The sequence below is a fragment of the Notothenia rossii genome, assembly GCF_949606895.1.
Source record: "Notothenia rossii genome assembly, chromosome: 6".
Lineage (NCBI taxonomy): Eukaryota > Metazoa > Chordata > Actinopteri > Perciformes > Nototheniidae > Notothenia > Notothenia rossii.
Window position 1 is genome coordinate 76,107,030 of NC_136909.1, and position 21,647 is coordinate 76,128,676.

General features: G+C 41.8%; 1 protein-coding gene across 2 annotated transcripts in view; it reads right to left on the minus strand.

The window, feature by feature from the left end:
• Positions 1-21,318, minus strand: part of LOC307044466 (cGMP-dependent protein kinase 1) — an 83,422-nt gene extending 62,104 nt beyond the window's left edge. The window contains exons 1-2 of one of the 2 annotated variants that reach the window (XM_079689734.1): positions 20,715-21,318; positions 11,924-12,090 (exon numbers count right to left, since the gene is read on the minus strand). In XM_079689734.1, the coding sequence (XP_079545860.1) occupies positions 11,924-12,090; positions 20,715-20,971 (424 nt within the window). In that variant the 5' untranslated portion in view covers positions 20,972-21,318. Of the gene's footprint in view, positions 1-11,923; positions 12,091-16,890; positions 17,493-20,714 lie in introns of those variants that run through there. The other variant, XM_079689733.1, reaches the window with a different exon arrangement.
• Positions 21,319-21,647: the final 329 nt, after the last annotated feature.

The following is a 21,647-nucleotide window of genomic DNA, read 5'->3' on the forward strand; positions in this document are numbered from 1 at the left end:
TTTTGCCCTGAGTCCTCCATCTCTGTTCCGCAGAGCGGCACGTCTGCATCATCTCCAAAAAAAACAACATTGTTGACTCTCAACAGCTCTCTATCAATAAACTTGCGGCGTAGTTGTGTTGCCTTCTGCGGCTTCAGGAATCTGAAGATGGAGGGGGGGGGGGCGATTGCAGTTTCTTTACTGCACGGCTATATAGCACTTATACTGAAAGAAATGATAACAAAATGTTTTAACTTCTGCACGCACACAAGCCTTCGAATAATCAGCCTTCAACTTTGGGAACCTCATTGGTCAGTTCTTTACTCACAAAGCTTTCTGAGCCAAATAGGAAATGCCGGCTTGATTCAAAATGAAAAATAAAGTACTGTCAAAACCTTTTTCACAGCCTTCTTTGATCTGTAAGGCTGCATTGGACTCCGTTCACCAACCTGACAAGTAAAGACAGTTTTGTATATTCACCGCTTTGTGGCTTCACTTTTAGAGCAAACTAGCTGACGTCACACACTAAATGTATGCTGTTTTCATTACAGGAGCAAAAAAAGCAAAAGCAAGTGAAGTGAGAGATGCAAGAATGCAGCAATGAGGGGAAACGCAGGGACAGCAGGGGAGGAAGATGAGGACCGACACCTGATGCTAAAGGTGAGCTGAGATGAGAGCACTTCAAATGTTTTCAGTTAAACTGAGGCACCCTTACGCAGGGCTCCCTGCCATCGGCACAGTGGGAAATGGCAGCTTCTTTACAAGTGGTTTGTGAGAACCTAAAGACTAAAAAACGTGCCGCCGACAGAATACTTGGGACAGTGCGTTTCATCCTTTTTATATCATTTTACCTTGGAGACGGGGATTCAGCAGAAGCACTTTAAAGTGCCACATGTCTGCTTATATCTCAGCATCACAAACATCATTTACTGAGGATAGAAGGGCGTTCGAGGTGAGACAGATAGTTACATTTCCTGTGTCTAGAACCCCTATTTTATATCTTTGTTTTCATTAAAATATTATAATGGTCCAGGTTCCCTCCCTGCTTCTCCCCATCAAACTCGGATTATGGCTTTTGTGTTGACAAGCTGATTGATAGCTTGAGCAGGGGGCGGTGAACATGATCATTTTGTATTCAAGGAGCAAATCACAGCGTCGTAATTAGCAGTTAACGTCCATGCCATGTGCACATACTGTATATTTTACGCAGACAAGTCTTAATTAGACAGCGTCAACATCAGAATACAGATTAATACGGCATCTTAAGTTCTACAATAATGGGCCTTTCATTTCTGCAGGCTGCTTTCATTTCAGTCGCCACTGTCACCACAGACATGAAGTGTTGATTCCGTGTCAAAGTTGTCAGACACAAATAGTTACACTAACATCCACATTGTGTGTTTCCTAAGCATAGAAGGAAACATACTAAACCGGAAAACCAGTCTTGTCACGCTGAGGTTGTTGGGAATGGCATCAGCGCTCTAGTTATTTTTGGCATAAACTAAAGTATTGGACACATTTAACGATTTGACCTGACTATGGTACTGGATGAAAGTTGGACGATTTCCGAATATAATACCCGTCAAACAGCTGATGATTTCAATCTGAAGCAAAGTGGTGGACAACAGGCTGAAATTGCCGTCGATAGAGCCATGTTAAGGGCTAGAAAGTATTTCTAACTTTACATTTGACCATGTTTCTTTAAGATGAAATGCCGCCGGCGTGCGTTGTCACTTGCCGGTGGGCATGTCTGAAGCTAGACCAACAACCAATCACCTGAATCTCCCGCCCCGGAGAGACAAGCAGCGGTTTAATTGGCTAGAGCTTGTACTGGCATATGATTAGATTGGCTGACGCTTCCGTCGAAGCTTCAAAAGTTGCTACGCTTCGCTCCCACAATGCAATTCGGCAAAGCGTGACGTCACCCCATTCAAAGTGAATGGGCTGAAGCGTTGAAGCTTTAACGCACGCCGCTGTGTGGACGGGCCGTAATGGTTGAAAACAGAAGCTTCAGCACCTAACTGAACATTCTCAGCGCGCGTTTTCATTTTAAAAATCATAACATTTAAGAAAAATGCTTAATTATCAAGCTTAAAACAAGTCTGGTTTTGTAGTCATAAAACAGGGATGTTCTCATATATTTGGGTATGTGTACCCCAACACTGCGTAACTCATGAATACAAACACATGGTCAGCTAACAACAGTAACATGTACTTGGCACAAAAGAAAACGTAGGGATTCCCATGCTGGGGTATTTGACGGTAGCAATCAAAGTTCAAAGAGATGAATTTGAACACAAATAAGTGTGCAGGGAGAGAAGAGAAAGAAACCCTTATCTCAAAGTCTCCTGTAAGCCTTGACTCCAGTGACATTGATTGATGAAACTGGCCTTTGCCAAGCTCTCTCTGTTCACAATAAAGTCTCAAAAACTGACATAGCTTCTAGGCATGACATCTTCACACGGTGTGTGTGTGTGTGTGTGTGTGTGTGTGTGTGTGTGTGTGTGTGTGTGTGTGTGTGTGTGCGTGTGCGTGTGCGTGTGCGTGTGCGTGTGCGTGTGCGTGTGCGCGTGCGCGTGCGCGTGCGCGCATGTGAGAGTCTGGGGGGGGGGGGGATTTATCCATCACCTTAGCAGAGCAGATTACTTGGGCCCTATCTTGTATCCTCAGCGTGAACCTCGGAAAACACACAGCTTATCCAGTCACAGCAGACATTCAGCATCACTCCAAGTCTATGGCCAATCACATCCCCATGGACACACACACACACACACACACACACACACACACACACACACACACACAGACACACAGACACACACACACACACACAAGGGTGTAACTTTGGTTTGAGAAGTGGGGGGGGGGACAAAACAGGGGGTCCTCTGCAATGAAACATTGTTCTCGATTTAATTCCATTTCCTGCCTTTCTTCAAATATATATTAGGGACTATGGTGTTAACTAATCCAAGTAAAATGTGTAGTGTATATAATGAGTGTGCAAACTTATCTATCCATGAAATTATTTGTGATGACCTCACATCCTATAGGGGGGTAAGATGTTTTTCTTCACAAATTAAGAGATTTATGGATACAGCTCTCAACACTCATATGAAACAGAACTGTATATATTTCAATACTCCAAAAGCCATTAGAATATGCTCACAACCAATAAGAAATCATTGATATACTCCTCTCTATATCTTTATCTTACCTAGTCTGCCTTCTTTCTTTTCATTTTGCGTATTTTACTAATCACTCCCCTTCCAAACTGTGTTTTTAATTTTTTACTGACATTGGAATTATTTTTTAACTTATTTTGAACAACTATATTAAATAGATGGAAATATTTGTTTAGACCAAACTGTTTGAGACCCACTGAGATAACTTAGACTAAAGTTTACAGTATAATCACTCAGCGAGTCCTTTACCTCCCTGAGTTGATGTTATCTCAGTCCGACAGGAGAGGACTCTCCCTCTCCTTATTGTTGAAACAGCTTCTAATCTCCGTTAGCTCCGAGCTAGCACCAGATGCTAACAACAAGCCCTGTAACTCTCTCTGTCTCTCTCTCTGTCTCTCTCTCTGTCTCTCTCTGTCTCTCTCTCACACACAAAATGCGCTCCTGCCACACACACACACACAGACGCTCCTCCGTGAAGATGACCACTAAAACACATTTGAAAAGTGGGGGGGACACAAACGGGATTTTGAAAAGTGGGGGGGACATGTCCCCCCTGTACCCAGTGGAAATTACGCCCATGCACACACACACACACACACACACACACACACACACACACACACACACACACACACACACACACACACACACACACACACACATGAACATAGTCTATACAGCTTAGTTCATACCTATCTAAATCAAAGCAAAGAACATCACATTTGCATAATATTCGCCTCGTATGATGCTCGTGAGCTCATTCTGTCTCTTTCTGCTTTTCCTTCCTCTTCCTGTGCTCGTCTAATTTTTCACACACACACACACATATACAGTTTCTTTCATCGTCTTTCCAGATGAGGAACTTTCAAAAGCATCATTAACCACAAAGGAGGGATGAAGGCTCAGGGATCATTCACAAATTGCTCATTAATTCCAGCTCTGGGGTTTATTCATCGGCCTCTGTGGAGTGAAAATGGGGATCAATTCTTATTCAGGGTTAAAAATAAAGGGCTATCTCACTATAATCGGAGGGAATAAGAGAAGACAAAAGAAAGGGGTGAATGGAGAAAGAAAAGGTTGGGAATACAAAGAGAAAAGCAGAATGGAAATGAGGTAAGATAGACAGGTGGGGGAGAGATACAAAGACAGTTTTGAAAAATAAGTGATGAGTGGAAAGATGAGGACAGATTGGGGTCAAAGTCAAATGGTGAGGACAAGTGACTGACAGATAACTGAAGTGCATATATCTGGTTCAGTTTTTTAACATTTTGCATTTCTAACTTGAACATGTGTGTGGGTGAAGTGGAGTGGGAGAATGACAGAGAAAGAAAGTGACAAAGGGAACAACTTGAAGGCAAAGGGGGCAGATGAGAAAAGACACTTGCCAGACAGAGAGTATTTTTTCATTTGGCGTTCAGGGCAGATGCTGCACTGCTTAGTCTGCAACACACGCATGCAGACTATTTGCACATAAATGGCACATTAGCAGACAATGTATTCTTCTTGATGGAGGTATTTCAGATCATTAGGCTTTTTTTATGTCAGCAAATGCAGGTGGATGTTTACCCACCTTCTTTAAAACCAACACGCCAACTGAATTTATTGTGTAGAAAACTGTCCACATGTTTTCCTGTCTTTTCTCTGCTTTTCATGAATACAAATCAAAATGCACTTGAGAGAGGCATTCCATCTAGTTAAAGTTCCACTTCAAATCAGGAATCAAATCGCAAAGATGCCAGAAAGTAGAAATATTTTCTGCAGGTTGTATCACGGTGATCGATTGTTCATGCCTGAACAGCTGCTGTCAATGAAGTGAATGAAAAGAGCTACTCACATGCTGTAGGTATATACAGTACATGTCTCAAGGTGTGAACGTTTTTATATATCTCTGTGACATTGGAGGTAGCCCTTTTTTTTCATTTTCATTTTACAGGAAGGGACCACATTTAAGTGGAGGGACACAGGGTAATCACCTGATCTTCACATTTGCTTTTACATGTGTGGAAGATAACAGGGGGGAGTGTTTTTAATGTCATTGCAATTATAGACCGCTCACCCTTTCCGCCCTTAATAAATCTGCAGCAACAACCTTGTTAGAGTCATTACGAGAGAAAACCGCCAGCTATATGTGACTCCATCTCGAGACCATAATAGTGTTGCATGCCATGTTAGGAAGACACACACTCACACAAAGTCGATCTTGCATTGGATTTTAGTCCCAAGTACATGAAGTCGAAATTGAGTCCCCCTAAGAATCCTTTTAAACAGACGGGGTGAGTCTGAGCCCCAGCAGCAGGTTACGGTTCATCGTTAAACTGCTATTGGCTGCTGTCGAGATACAAAAAGGAGCAGTTGTTGTATTGACTGTTGGCTACATGCTGTATTCTCCGGGGCCGATCAAACTAAGATCTGTGAGCCTCAACATTTTATTTTCCCGAGCTGCATTTGTTAAGTTGCCAGGCAACAATGCGGTGCAGTGGGTGAGTGCACTCACGTTTTCTGTAACCCAATCTTTATTCATTTCAGCTTATAAATATGTGAATGTCTAATTGTTTCACAGCAGTGTCTTGCAGTGGTTGTAGTAATAATTCCTGTATGACACTGAGTCACACTCAGGTGGTCCTGTTGATTACATCTCTATACTCTGCTCGAGAGGAGAGGAGCCCATCTCCTTTCACTCTGCCTCATTGGTCAGTGAGCACAGAGGGCATCTCTCTGAAAACTCCTATAGCGCAGCGAGAGGACGTGTCCCGCTGTCAGAGCCTCACAGACACATTCTTTAAGAAAATGGCCAGCTTGATACCAGCTGGCAGACTGGTGGGTCTTTTGGCTGGTAGCCATGAGTTAAGACGATGCTGTGGTTAAAGAACTAATACATTTCATACCAAGGCTGAACATTCCCTTGTAATTTCTAACTAAATAAATAAATTAGAGAATGTTTAGGAGCGTTAGTGATCTGTTTTCACATCAGGTTCAATAACTCTGCCTGTAAGGTACAATGTGACAGAGAGGTGATAGTGGAAGCTAAAAGGGATTATCACAGAATAAAATATGCCCTGAATTGAAATGTAAACAGATATCTCTGCCTCTCGTCCCCTAATGTTGCTCATAAATGTAATTAGAGACACTTGCAAACAGATGCATGCTTACACAATCAAACATGTCTTGAGTGTCATATCATATGGTCAAAAATGTCAAATAGTCCTCTTATAGAGAGAAGCTAGTGTCTGAGTTGGTAGACATTGCTATTCGTTGTTATTCAGAGGTATATTTCAGGAAGAGCAGCGTGAAGATGAAAATGACTGCCAGGAGCGGTTCAGCGTAAGCCTCAAAACAGCATATTGTTCATTTTTGTCACATTCAGACATGAAAGGATGCCTTTTAATTCTCACATCACTTTGAGGTTTTTCATGAATCAATCTGTCAAAGATATTATATTTGTCTTACCCAACAGCAGGTCAAATAAAAATAATTGGTACACTTTCCAATTTGTGTTGAGAAAGTGTCAAATCCTAGTCGTATTCTCAAATCCCCCTCCACGAGAATAAAATGTTCGACAGAGCATCAATGGCTGCATTGAATATGTTAACCTGTCATAGAACCTGTCAGTGTGCAGTGAGCACCTGGGGTTTGGAGACAACTCTTTCTGTAAGATAACCACTCTTGCTCCTCTCTTCTCACTCTACCCTCCCTGTACACCTAGTAAAACTCAGAAAATATACACATGAGGGCCAATCTCGTTCTCCCTAACAGATAATAAATACCTAATTTAAAGTCGATAGCACGTACGACAGCATCCTCCTGGCTTTCCCTGTTTTTTTTATTCACTTATTTCTCACACAGTGTGAAGAATAAAATGAAAACATCTTCGGCTTAAATGAAAATTCTGAATATTTACATGTAAAGTTAGCAAACAGAACACCTGCTCAGGAGAGACCCCATACTCTATTTGTTATCATGATCAATGTGTCAAACAGGAGAACATACCATTTAATTGAACCATCTAAGGACTTTTATATTTAAATATATCTATCTAGTTTTTTTGTAAATATGCCCAAAACAATCTCGTTTCAGCTTCTTATATGGAGATTTGTATTGGTTCATTTGTTTTCCTTGACTGTACATTGCATGTTTTAGGTCTTGGACCAGTGTCGGGGGGGAAACATGCAATATAAATATGCCATTATTCATTAATAAGGAACATATACATTTCAGCCATAAACATTATCATATTGAAAATGACACTTAAAACTTCACCTTTATATTTGTCAGGTTTTTTCACTTCCCATTACTCAAGCTCATTAAATGAAGTTGACTCAAAGCTGAGTGTTAGCATACACAGTTTCAGTAGATTAAGTTGAATGTTGACTATGAAGGAAATCAATGTGTTTTACTGTCAAGAAAAATAGTTGAGAGTAATCGGATGTGATTATACTTGTTATATCATCATTAGCCACCTGTACGGGTCTTCCAACGACACATCCAATCAGAAGCCTCTTTCATCTCCATGGAAACTTGAGCTTTTGTTGCAATCAGTATTTTAAAGAGGACCGTCAGTCACAGCCCAGCGGATGCGACCAAAATAAAACAAACGTTCAGTTGCCACAGCCTCATTATGGCTGCGAGCCGTTGCCAGGATCCTTTCAGTTTCTGCAGCTCCGCTTTGTCTGATCTTTAATTATCAGGTGCACGTGCAACAAATGCTAACTTCAATGAGGTTTAAACAGGGAGGCTGTGATATTCTCTGACACATCAGTCTAGTCTCTCTATTTGGGGAAAGTAAGTTATGCAAATGCTCTTGTATTTGAATTTTTGGGGTTATAGTGTAATGCACAATTATTCTGTTTTTTGTGGTGGTGAAGTTAACTTGGGCCTCATATGGTTACACGATGAAGGCTGTCAGCCCATGGCAATACGGTTAATGATTAGCCTGCCAAGTCTCAAAAAGAAATGACACTACTGCCTGAGTAGTGAGCACTTCACTTGATAGGAAAATGAAGAACAATGTGGAGCAGATGCAGCTGCGTGTTTGACATGGCATGGCACACTCAGACATCCTTTTAGCGCTTATTAAAAAGTCCCTGACTGTGATGGGCTTCCACAGACCTTGGCGCACAATCGTCGACCCTTAGCTAATGCTTTTAACATTCGTTGTTTATGCAAAACTGCAGGCAAGGGACACAATTAAGCAGAGATGCGGACAGACCCAAAATGGGAAATAATTACCCAAACATTTAATATTAGTTTAGTAGATATGACCACTTTTGAATGGAAGCCCTTTTCAATTACACACCAGGTCTTTCCTTCATCTCTGTCAGAGAGGAAATCACAAAGCCCCTGAACAATTACTTCTCTTACAGATCTGTATCTTTTGTTTCTCCATTGCACTCCAAAGGCCATTCATCATGTCAGTGAGATATTTACTAATTTGTGGCCCAGCATGATGAGCCAATACAAATACAATGGGCTTTATCAGAGACCTTATCGCAAGGAAAGATTCAAATCTACTCAGCACCTACAATCCGGGTAACAGCTTTTCACAACAGCGGTTCAGCACCTGGGGACTTGTTTCATCACTTTCTCTGGAAAAAAGTTGTTTTCATTCACAACTCTCCAAACGAAAGACATTGAGGATGTGGTTTCTGATTTCATTTCATCTGTTATTGTCAGGGAATTGAAGACAAAATCCTGTATTTTGTTACAGTGCCCAGTACTTCTCCAGTACATTTCTTCTCTGGTGACTTTTGTACAGGCCACCGTTTGGTTTTGCATCTGCTTTGCATAACGCCAGTTGAATGCGAGTCTCTTTACATATCTGACTTCTCTCTGCACTCTGGAGATAAGAGCAACAATTGACGACTTTGTTGCAACAGGGATGTGAACGGAAGTACTCACAGGCTTTTCCTGAACTAATTGTACCAATTCCCTAAAGCACAGCGGTATTAAAAGCCAAAAGTACTTGCATCTGCAGAAAAATGGCCCCTCTGACGTTTATATGATATGAGATTCTACAGCCACTCTAGCATCGTTGTGCAGCGAAAGACCCGCATCCTGCATTAGGCACTCAATAACAACGCTAACATGTTTAGTATAAGGACAACTGTACTGAATGAGAACACCACTTATACTTTTATTGCACTTTATATAATTTCCTTTATCTTTTTTTCTAAGGTGGCAGTATGCATTTCAGTCATAGCGACCAACACATTAAAAGATCTCTGTTGGTCCACTGATCATTATGAAAGTGTATTCTCCCTAATACAGTCACAGTTCTTAGAAACGCCACAAAAAGGTCTTTTGAATTCAGACTCGGTGACTCACTAAAGAGAGAAAGCAACCATAACACTTCTGCTGGCATCCCAACACAGACGCTCTCTCTGGAGCCCCTTCAACTGTGATAAACCCTACCTGTCTCTGCTTGTCGAGAGCCAGGTGAGAGGATGTTTTTATAGATGTATAGATTTGTGGTAGAATGTGTATATTGGTATAGAAAATACATTATAATTGTTGTACTTTTCCACAGATTGTTTCTTAACATTGCATGGCCTAATAGAGCATCCAGGAATGAACCTATTAAACAAAGTAGACGGCCAGCAGGAACAAAATGAGCAACAACAATCAATATCTGCATGTTTCCTAGTCAATTATTAACCCTTTAACCCTTGTATGGTGTTCGGGTCTGTGGGACCCGGGGCTAACAAAAGTGTGGAGATTGTAGGTCCTGTGTGTGTGTGTGTGTGTGTGTGTGTGTGTGTGTGTGTGTGTGTGTGTGTGTGTGTGTGTGTGTGTGTGTGTGTGTGTGTGTGTGTGTGTGTGTGTGTGTGTGTGTGTGTGTGTGTGTGTGTGTGTGTGTGTGTGTGTGTGTGTGTGTGTGTGTGTGTGTGTGTGTGTGACTTTTGTGTTTTGTGTGTGACTTTTGTGTTTCTGCCCCTGCCATTCCTGCACAAGGTTGCAACATTGTTGATCAATTCAAGCAAGGACACCTGTCTGTTGTCATATTCCTGCATTATGTCTTGCGGGAACCAATCTTAATTTTTTTCACATTCTATCCCATCTGCAAGATTGGGGCGAGACACAATAAATAAAGCTTTGCCAGTTTGGGTCCTTATCACAACTGATCAAGATGGCCAAAAGAATCTCTGCTCAGAGGGCCTTGCAAATGATTTTGGAAGAGAGACAACCATTTGATGATGATGTAGAGGAAGAGGAAGGTGTTTCAGAATGTGAGGATCACATTTCTGAGAATTCTGAGTCTGACAGTGACTTTGAATAAGAGGATGGGATTGAGCATCAGCTAGTTACAAAAAAATAAGACGAGCCACAGGACAGGCCGGTCAGCGGGCAAAAAAACAAGTAGCAATTTAATTAATTAATGTCATCTAACAAATGTAAAAGGGCAAATATTAAACATATATGCTGTTTATATTGCTTGTAATTGAGATAAAGTAAACATCTGTTGAGTAACATAAAATAGTTTGATTTTGTTTAATTGAAACCCAAAATGGCAGCGGGTCCACCAGACCCACGAACACTGGCTGAATAACAAAAATATGAACACCACACAAGGGTTAAATGCTGTGTATACCAACCAACAAGATTCAGCTTATTGCCTTCTCCCTCTCTTTAGCTGTTCTGTCTCTTAGGCTATTCAAAATAATACTTCCACAGAACATTCCCAACACACATGGGATGAACTTGAGTGTGAGAGCTAAATGCAAGTTATTAAGGTTTTACGGAGGTAGCGATCAGAATATTATATGTTTTTTATTTTAATCTGTCAGTAAATCTCCAGGCTCAGCACTTTGGTGATTAGTTTTATTGTGCAGCCAATGACAGAGGCCATATTCCTTGAGGTCAAATCTTTTGTAAGCGATGATGGCTCTCTGAACATTTTAAAGCAGCATTGGTTTTGACAAATAAAGTAGCAAAAATGCCCTTTCACAAATCCCATCAGCGCCAGCATGAACCTTTTGTTGTTCCTGCCATCAGAGCGCTCACACTGTGTATCATCGACACTCATTTTATAAAAAAGATAAAAAGAAAAACCTCATGCTGAAACAATACTGCTAAAAACGAATGAAAGGGAACGGACTCAGCAGGCACACAGCATCTCACAAAATAGAGAATCAATGGATCATGAGTGAATCATGCAGGCCCACAAAGAGTAGTTTGGATTTTTGAGTTCCTCACTCTACAAAAACCCATCAATAATGCCCTTTCATCTCTTTGCTGTCATTGTCAAGCCGGAGCTTTTAAAGCTCTCCAGAACCCTACAGATCCACCTGAAGGGGAAATATTATGCTATTTTTAGTTTAATTTTTGTATTTTGAGTTTCTACTCACACATTTTTATCTATTTTAAAATGTTTTTTTCTCAGTAGTCATACTGTGCATATTCTCTGTATTCACTCTGTCTTTTTTTTGTGCCTGTCTCTAAGGCCACCTCCCGAAAAAACCTAGTCTACTTGGATTGTCTTGCGATAAATATTGCAAAGGTTTTCTCAAGCAATTGCAGAGAAATACTCAGATTTGTTTGCAACACAAACTGGGTTGTCTTTTTTCACAGTTTAAGGGTTAGGTAGACAATTCAAATATCCAATTATCTCTGCACAAGCCCCTACAAAGGGAGTTTTTCATGATGTCCCCGCTTTGGAACTGTTTTTAAAGGTGTAGGCATCTTGTTTAAGTAGTTCTACTCTTGAATTGTGGCTTTCATTTCATTGCAGGTTGGACATTGTACTTCTGTACATGGGGGCTTTTTACCTTCCATGACGTAGACCAGCGAGCCCACATCGCCCTCCTTGATGATACAGCTGTCCTTCCCATAGTCCACAGGGTACATGCAGTCCACAATCTCTTGGATCTGCGACAGCTCCAGGTTCTTCATGAAATCATTGTCCAAGATGGCCTCCTTGATCAGATCCTTAGACCTGGTGAAAACAAATTATGAAAAAACTAATTCAGACGGCATTTCTGTTTCCATATAGTAGAAGGACTTAATGAGATTAGAGTGAGAGATTAGTGTAAATGTATAACCTTGAGATATAATTGTTCTCTCAAATCCAGTGAAGCATTTTGACCAGTTCAACAGGCAAGCATTTGTATTATTTAATCTCACTGACACTGCACAGCGGCTTTTCAAAAAAAACATACACTCATTTCAAAGACGTCAAGGTCAAACAGTTTTTTATTCCCTCCAGAGGCTTGAACAAGTCAATAAAAGCTAAATCCATGCTTGATGGAAACAGATTGTTCCCATTCAGGGAGCACTTCTGAAAGGCCTTCAGACTGTGGGGCCATTAAGGCATTCCACAGGTAAGTATGTTTTTCACAGGAACGAGAGAAAATGTGAATAACAGTAGAGCTAATGTGCAGTCTTCAATTTTCAGCACTGTACACCGAGCACTGTAAGCAGGAGACATTGTGTAAAATTATCATTTCGATTGAGGAAAACACATTAGATGCTATGTAACATCTATGGAGGAGAGACATTTGTTCATCAGCGTGTGTTGACTGCAGGTGCCTGGCGCAGCAGAGGTAGAAAACGGCGAAGAGACGGCAGAGAAATCGGAGGCGGACTTGACTCTAAAAAGTGAGTATCAGAATCAGAATCAGAATCAGAATCAGAATACCTTTATTAGTCCCACAGAGGGGACATTTGCATCATTACAGCAAGAAAGAGCCACAGACAGCTTAATGTTACCTACATTAAGAAAAAAGTATTAAGTTATGATATAATATAAAAAATATAATATAAAAAAAAAAAAAGAAAAAATACTTTCCAAAATGCAGTTCTTAGAATTTAACAGCCAGGTATATATTACACAGTTATTAATGGCTTATGTATATAATGTAATGTATGTATTGCACATATAGCACACAGCATAAAGATAATTGGTTCACTGAAGCACTTCCTCAGTGCAGTCAGAGTTGCTCAGTCCAGTTTGTGTGGCCAGTTTTGAGAACAAAAAGGTAAAAAATATGATCCAGGGTTAATCCAACAACTAGTCGCTTCCTCAGAAGCTAAACTTGTATTCCTTAAAGCACTCTCCATCCCCAGTGCTTTTGCAGTAGGATTCTAGGTCTGTTTTTTTTCGCTCTGTGCCCTTTTCAGTGACTTATTTATGGGTGCATTGTTGGCGCTGATCACCTGAGGAGCTTAAAGTTAAAAGGGCAAATAAACTGGAAGGCATTTATAAAGCTGTTCCACCACAACACACAGGCTCCTCTGCCCTCCTGCCAGCCTACACAAATGACACAGCTACACAAACACGCTCTAAACTTTATTATCTGCCATGATAAACTATCGGCAGAGCCCAGGGTTTCTTCTTTTTTAACTATGCGCTTGTTTATGTTTTTAAAACAATCCCCTCTCCCTGTTCATCTGAATCTATTTATATTCAGTATCTTCGAATTCTTCAAGGAGCTTATTTTGAACTTTTAAAGTCACACCAATGCTTCTCCATCAAATCTGGAGACCCATTTATCACTTTTGTGATTGATGTGATCTGTGATACTCTTTCTCCTTCAAAGAAAAACTGCCAAAGCTGTGAAGGATGCACAAAGGATGCTCATCTTAGCTCACATATACATTCTTAACCTTGGCAAGCATATACAGATCATCATTTTCATCAGCTGAGTGATTTGTTTCTCAAATAGCACGCAAACAAATTCCAAAAACAAGGTTCTCATAAGATGTGTTTTGCATTCAACAATTTGAATAATTTTCAATTACAGTTTCAAGGTTGGTGGATTCCCAAAAGGCATTGCTTTTACTTTGACAGCAGAGATAATTGTGAATAAGAGTGATGAGCTAAATTACTGGAGACCAACATTAGCGTGTTGTGTCAATCTATTGAGAAAACACAGCTTACAGTATGTACTCTGGATTTGTATCCGGTCAGAAATCCTAGTATATTGAGTTGTTGCCATTTACTGTATATGCCTCTAGACAAGCATTTGTGAACATGCCTTTTCTGCCTTTATTGTAGGAAACTCCTTTGTCAGGCATTTATAGATATGAAAGAGATGAAAGCGACAGCGAATCCTCCAACGTCTCAGGACTTTTTAAAATTTGAACCAGGTTGATCCAGAGGATTTTTGTTAGATATGTTTTATACCGCCTTTGAGTGTCAGAACAAGTCTCCTGGGAATTGAGTGAGGAATGAGGTGTTGCACCTATTTTAAAATTCCCATCCTGCAATCCATGTTCTTTCCAAACTGCTCTCTTTGTCAGCAGAGACATTAGGAAAGCAACGTGTTGATCCTTATGATGCTAACTGGGTTAATGATGCTTTATAAAGGGCTTTAATTCCCTAAACGAACTTGAACAAATAGGAAATCCATTATTTTCCGAAGCTGACCTCCAGTCCTCAGGAAATGTGCCTCATTGACCCTCTCTCTGTGGCTTTACTCCCGGGAGATCTCTGGACTTCTCAACCCTAAACTGGACCCCCCGACTACAGCCTCTGATAGCAACATCTTCTAACCAGACCCTTGTAAAAACATCTGCCTTCCTCTCCTTTGTGAGGATGATATATTTGCCGTCATCCGCTAGTGAAGTTTAGAGCTGAGCAAGTTCAGCCTTCCTTAAAAGGAGAAAATATGCTCTTTTTAGGAGGAAAAAAAGGAGAGGGGTGGCAAAAAAAGTGGGAGAGGCTAACAGGAATAAGAGGCATATGGAGGGAGAGGGATGGATATCGTACGTGTAAGGAATGCTCTATGGGTTTTGTAATAAAGATAAAGTGGTTGAGAATGAAAGAAAAATCTAAACATTTAGCCAAATCCAACAGGAATTATCGCTACTCTTCCTTAACCAAAACAAAATAAAAAGTTAATGGGGTTGTTTTTATCCCATGAGGAAAGTTGGGAATTTATTAAATAAGAAATAAGATAACTTTTTTCTTTTCTTAATTGAGCAATAACAAACGTTAGAACAAAATAACTTTGACTAAATGGATTGTAATAGAAGTCCAGACTAAATAAATAATAATGATAGCTAATAAGAGAACACTGCTCAAATACGCTCAAGTAATTTGCATTCAACAGCCTGCAGCTTTCCAATCATTTTTGTTATTATATGGTTATTTTCAAAAAGGAAATATGAGCTAAATGTCATTCTGTGTGAAAGGGGTGGCGGATTTACAGCAGGAAATTGAAGCTGTAGTTTAAAGTCTTTGATAGAGTTCAAACAAGCTCTTGGTAAAAAGCTGTTCATTTTTCATTTCCATAATGAAATGTTCCATTCAGCTACAATCATGCAATCGTTCAAACCCCCCATTACTCAAAACTTTCTTTTCTGTTTGATAATACTGTTGAATCTAAAACTAACCATTGTTACTGACAATGAATTGTGTTAAAACTGAGACATCAAACTCTTCATGGAGAGAAATGTCAGCATGCGGGACAAAGTCGATCATTTTGGTCGTTTTTCTTGCATACAGTAAGACTGATGTTAAGCAACTCAAGAAAGCCTCGGAAATACTTTTTAATGGAAGAAGTCCCATATAGTGAAAGTGTACTATAATACAAGTGACCAATGTCGTTTACCTAATCTGCCGTTCCAAAACCAGTGTCCAGCCAAAGTCTAATGCTTATTTACGACAGAGAGACAAACAAAACAAACACCACACATAGTGTTGCTTTCTTTGTTATTTCGCCCAGAGCTGACAGGTGTAACATAGACTAATGGTCTTTTGTCCTCGGACAAATAAACCCTGTTCCTTTTGAATCTTCTTTGATGAAATCCTTGGAGCTTTGTTTGTTTGTATGACGAGAGAATAATGAAATTCATGTCTGACACATCTGATCTCTCTGCAAACTCTTAAAACACCAACATGAGCATAGGAATACTCTCCAATCCTGATTTAATCCTGATGTTTTTAATATGTCTATTCCAATGTGCTTGGAGAATCAAGAGAAGACATTCTTCCTGTCAACCGAGTGTATTGATTAATACTAAGTCAACCTTCAGGCTTAAACCGAACAGATAGCCAGATTATTTCACAGCAGGAGATCATTTAAGTGCCAATTTCAGTTTGAGACGTCAGGTTGCAAACGGAGCTCAGTAGCAAAGAGACGCTTGGTGTAGAGTTTGAAAAGAAGAGAGCTCTAGACAAATCAAAAGATAAACATGCCCAGAGAGCCTGTTAAGACTGCCTGTCACACAACCACAGCTTGTATAAAATAGCCACTGGTACATTACACAGAGCTGCCAACACCTGCTCTCTGAAACTATAATTCCCATCACTGGATGACATTTAATTTTCCTGTTAGGCTGTGATCAGGCTTATCGACGTCCAGCCTTTTATCGCTGCCCTGCAGAGAAAATCCTATTGATAACTGTCACTAATTAAAGTTTCCTGACATGATTTTTTTTTTGTGTGTGTGTGTGTGTGTGTGTGTGTGTGTGTGTGTGTGTGTGTGTGTGTGTGTGTGTGTGTGTGTGTGTGTGTGTGTGTGTGTGTGTGTGTGTGTGTGTGTGTGTGTGTGTGTGTGTGTGTGTGTGTGTGTGTGTGTGTGTGTGTGTGTGTGTGTGTGTGTGTGTGTGTGAGCATCCCTTCATAAAGTGCTACAGGTGCCATACCTGCTGCGCCACACTTAACATTACGCACCGGCATCAGGTGTCAAAGGGTGAATAATATCAATCTGTTTAGCAACTGCCAATCCAACACTAATAATATTATCGTTATCTAAAGGAAATATTGTGCGTTTGTAGTTCGGACACCTACTGTGGGCTTTTGGGGTTGAAAGGTAGGGTGACTTGGCTAAGATCCTGGATGTCGAAGGCGGTGGGTTCGGCCGAGATTGCCTGCCTCTTGGTGCGCTGCTGCTCGTGCAGCTCGGTCTGCTTGACGACCTGCTGGGTTGCCGGTTTAATAACGGAGCGGTATTTGTCCAGCTCGGTCTGTAGTCTCTGTATAAGCTCGTCTTTCTGGTCGAGCTCCAGCTCCAGCTCGTCGATGAGCGCGTCCCTTTGGCGCAGCTCCTCGATCTTCTCCTGGAGCGCGTACTGGAGGTCGCGCAAGGTGCCCATTTCGGGTGGCGACAGAGCGACTTCCCAGTAAGTTTATCGAAAGGTATGCAGTCTAGTCTGTGTCTCCTCTCCTCTACCACGGTGCTCATAAACTTTATCCGGCATGAACAGCTTCAGATGATGCAGCCCCGGTCTCTCCTGAGGGGGGAATCCTCTCCTCAGTTCTGTCCAAAGCGGATGTTGGGAATTTACGCGAAGGTATGTTCACTGGTTGACACGGTAGCCAAGGTGAGCCCGTAACGCGTCTGAGCCACTATCACGCAAAGTTTGCCCTCTCTCTCCCCCTTTCTCTCTCGTTCTCTCGTTCTCTCGCTCGCTCTCTCCCTCCCTCCCTCGGCGGAGTGACAGCGGAGGACAGTCCTCCCCGAGTGCGTCAGGCTGCGACCCAGAGAGAGTGCATGGTGAGGATGGCGCCTACAGGAATCTGTGGCACAGTGCAGTCTGCCAAACTCGTCTCACATGAATAATGGACTCCGTGAGAGAGCCACTGCTCGGAAAAGCATGTCATCGTACCAGTTAGATCACCCCGAGGCTGCTCAATTACAAATAGATGAGCACTGGACCCCTAAAGGAAGTTGAATGTGGTGGAAACTTAATGACCCTCAGTGTTCAAATAAACAATGCGTTTTTGTATCTATTGGGGAAGAAGGCAGATTGCATTGTGTATTTTGTCCTATATGGACTAAAGTGCTGTGAAATGTTCAAGAGAAAATAATAATTTTCTCAAATACCTGCTGGCAACTATTAATTTCGTGACAGATTGAATAGAGGAGCAGCAAGTGAAGGTGCTAAAGGCGAAGAATCTTACAGATTGTCAAAGAGCAGCTGCAGACGTGAATCTGCCAAAATCACTGAGGATCAAGGCAGCAGCTCCTCAGTGACAATCCTCATTTGATCTTGTTTTGTGTGTTGACTCTGAGCAAGGCTGGTGTCACTCACTTCACATTATCCCAATGAGTCATCGGAAGCTCAGCGAACAGCTTTTGGCCTCACGTGCTCTGGACACATTCAGAGGAGGATAAACTGCCAAGGACAATCTGATTGGATGAGGAGCTACAATAGCAATTACTGTGCTGAATGAGTGGGGACTCTCGAGCTCACAGCGAGGACAAATAATATGTTGGTTTTCTTTGGCTGTAAGGATAGGTATTTTGGTGTGGCAGTAAATAGCGTATTTGTCCTGACAGAAAACATGTAAACAACGCTGTAGACAGGAAGTTGGTCTAATTGTGGATCACAGATGCCCTCTTGTGGTGGGAAAAAGCATCAACGCAGGCATGTTTGTGCTTGGCAAACATGTCCAACAGTTAATGATCCCACAATGATGAGTTACTGTTTTAAATGACTGAAAGCTATAGCTTTTAATCTGCAATTAATTATATCATTGCAAATACTGACATGCAAGTGACAACAAATGAACAACAGCATCCTGCTAATAGACCAAATAAATATTGGAAATGTCAGCTTTCTGCAAGACTTTCAATGTGATAAAGCTACTGTGAGGAACGCATAATACATCTGTGTATATTTCCTCCCTAAACAGAGTAGTTTTTCTTGGGCTCCACTCTGAAAATGTTAATGATGCCTAGGCAGCCAACTAAACACCATATTTTGTTCTCCTTTCATCCCTGTCAGGGGAAGGGCACAGGGCACCCAGCCTGAGCAGCTGCACATTTTTCCTTCATGTCAGGAAACTGCAGGTGCCCGGAGACTTCAGGTTCTGTCCTGTCCAGTGATATATCCCCACATCCTCCCATCATCAAAAGGCCCTCCCACTGCCCTTCAAAGCACCTCTGCGCTTTAAATTTCACCTCTCTAACCATCCAGCTCAGCCCTTTTCCTATGCAGATCAATAGAAACAGGATCCGATGCTTCATGCTGCGGTAATCCGATGAGCAGGGCGGGCCGCCGGCTGGTGCCACGTCCTGACTCTAATGGGGGTCACAACGTCTCTGAACCCACAGCGGCCCAACGGGCAGGTGGACCCCTCGTCCATACTCACAAAAAGCAATCACGTCATCTCACCGGTACTTTTTTTTTTACAAATACAAACAGGTTTACTTATATTTCTCTGCACATTGTATGGCCATGTGCAATTAGCCTGCCTGTCCACTGAAAGCCCATTCAAGCACTAATAGTGACTCATCAAAAGACCCTGCTGCCACGTCCTGACTCTAATGGGGGTCACACCGTCTCTGAACCCGCAGCGGCCCAACGGGCAGGTGGACCCCTCGTCCATACTCACAAAAAGCAATCACGTCATCTCACCGGTACTTTTTTTTTACAAATACAAACAGGTTTATTTCTATTTCACTGCACATTGTATGGCTATGTGCAATTAGCCTGCCTGTCCACTGAAAGCCCATTCAAGCACTAATAGTGACTCATCAAAAGACCCTACGTATGTCAGTTTTCAGAATGAACCCTCATGAGAAAGGCTGAGAATGGATTATATACTTTGTCTTGGGTTAGCTTGTTAGTCGTTTTTTCTCAATGAACCTGGGTCATGGCGTTCATGCTTCATTCACATTTTATTGCATTTTCCTTGCCCGAGGACTACTTTTGTGAACTTGTATTCTTGTTTGAAGGCTCACTGATCATTAGTTAATGAGGACCTGCCCTGTCTGCAGTTTATTAATGCAAATGAGGAGTGGAAATTGTCTAGCCATCTTAATAAAGTTAACCTCATTGTCTATTGAATTAATTGAGTCAGCAGTGTAGTTTCTGCCTCTGTGTGTGTATGATCATAGCAACTAATTTGTTCTGATGGGGTTGTTATAATGTAAATGGAGATTAAAAGAAATGTAAATCTGAGGACAAAGAGTGTCAAACTTTTTTGCTGTAAGTAATTAACGCAAATTTAAATTGAATAGACTCAGACAAAGGGAAAAGTCTGACAAACTAAGAGATTATTATTGAATGTTCAGAACTTGTGAAAAAAACTCAAAATCAGGATAACCATACAGTGAAGCTAAAACGAGCACCTACAGGTGATGAAGGAAGCATATGGTCAAACAAAGCGTTTTCTAATGGAGTATTAAATATCCTCAGACATGCACTTCGGGTCCTCAGCGTCCAGCTACTAAAAGCCAATAATGCATCGCACTTCCTCCTGTCTGAGTCCCCTGGGACTGCCATGATGGATCTGATCAATTAGGAGCTCTTTCTGAAGCTCGCCTTGGAGCTGCGTCATCGGACACAAGAATGAAAGTGCTCGTCCATTCATGGCAAACGACTCACTCTCATTTAGAAAAAAAAAGGACAAGAAAAGGGAGAAAGCATACAGAAATAAATGCTTTTTGGACATAGGACACTGAAGTGCCACAACAACAGATATGTGAAGTTACTGTCATCACATTCAGAGAGAGTTGTGTTTTAGATGTAGCCTACACCATGCATGGCAAACTATTATTGATTCTGGTAGTGACGAGAAAACACTTTTAGGGTTTGAAGATGGTACACAACGCTGGCACATGTGTGTGATAGAGCATTAAAGTGCAAAAGCTGGCTAAGTCTTACCAGTCGGACTTGGCATATTTCCGAAACGCCTGCCTTGACAGGTCCTGGTGCGTTTGAGGCTCCGCGGAGATGCCCTGCGCCCTGCGGGTCCTCGGTCCAATAAGTTCAGCACTGGGCAAAACAGACTGATATTTGTGTAATTTCCTCTTCAGTTCTTGTATATCGTCTTCCCTGTCTGCCAGACGCCTTTCCAAGTCCCGTATCCTCTCCTCCTTTAGCAGCAGGATCTTGGCAAAGTCGTCCTCCAGGTCGCTCATGTTGAACGTTAAACTTTGACGCGATTCCTCGAACACAAAAAAAAACCCGATTAAACTCCCAGTACTCGCACGGGTTGTGAAGACGGACACAAATCCCCTCTAAATACGCGCAGAGTGATGATGCTCCTAGGATCCCCTTCACTGCCCACTTGTTTATTTCAGAAGAAAGGAGCAAAGCAGTGTTTAAAGCCGGGGAGCGGACGGCAGAGAGAGCAGCGCTACGCTACTGTCCAGCAAACCTCCGGGGAGCTGCTGATGATCCTTCATTGAGAAACCAATTACAGCAGCTCTTCCTCTCCGAGGACGCAGGCAGGCCGTCAAACTGGGCACTAAAGAGCCGAGACAACTCCTGTAGTTCACCGCCTCTCACGCTGCAAACACACTAGAGAAGCCCAGCGCCGCTGCTGCCACTGCTGCTGCTGTCAGATATTTGTTTACCATCATCGGCACAATCCTGAGCACCCTAAACACCCACATCACCTCCCCCGACCTATTGGAAAAATCAATTGTCCCGCACTCCATTCACAGGACACTGCACTGGACTATATTGTTTGCATCGGTCACATGGTGCAAGCTCACATCAGTAAGTGGAACGTAATAATGGAAATAGCCAAATATAGACTGGAGATTGCACTTCTGTATTGATGTGGAGGTTAATTTATCTCTGGATCATTGC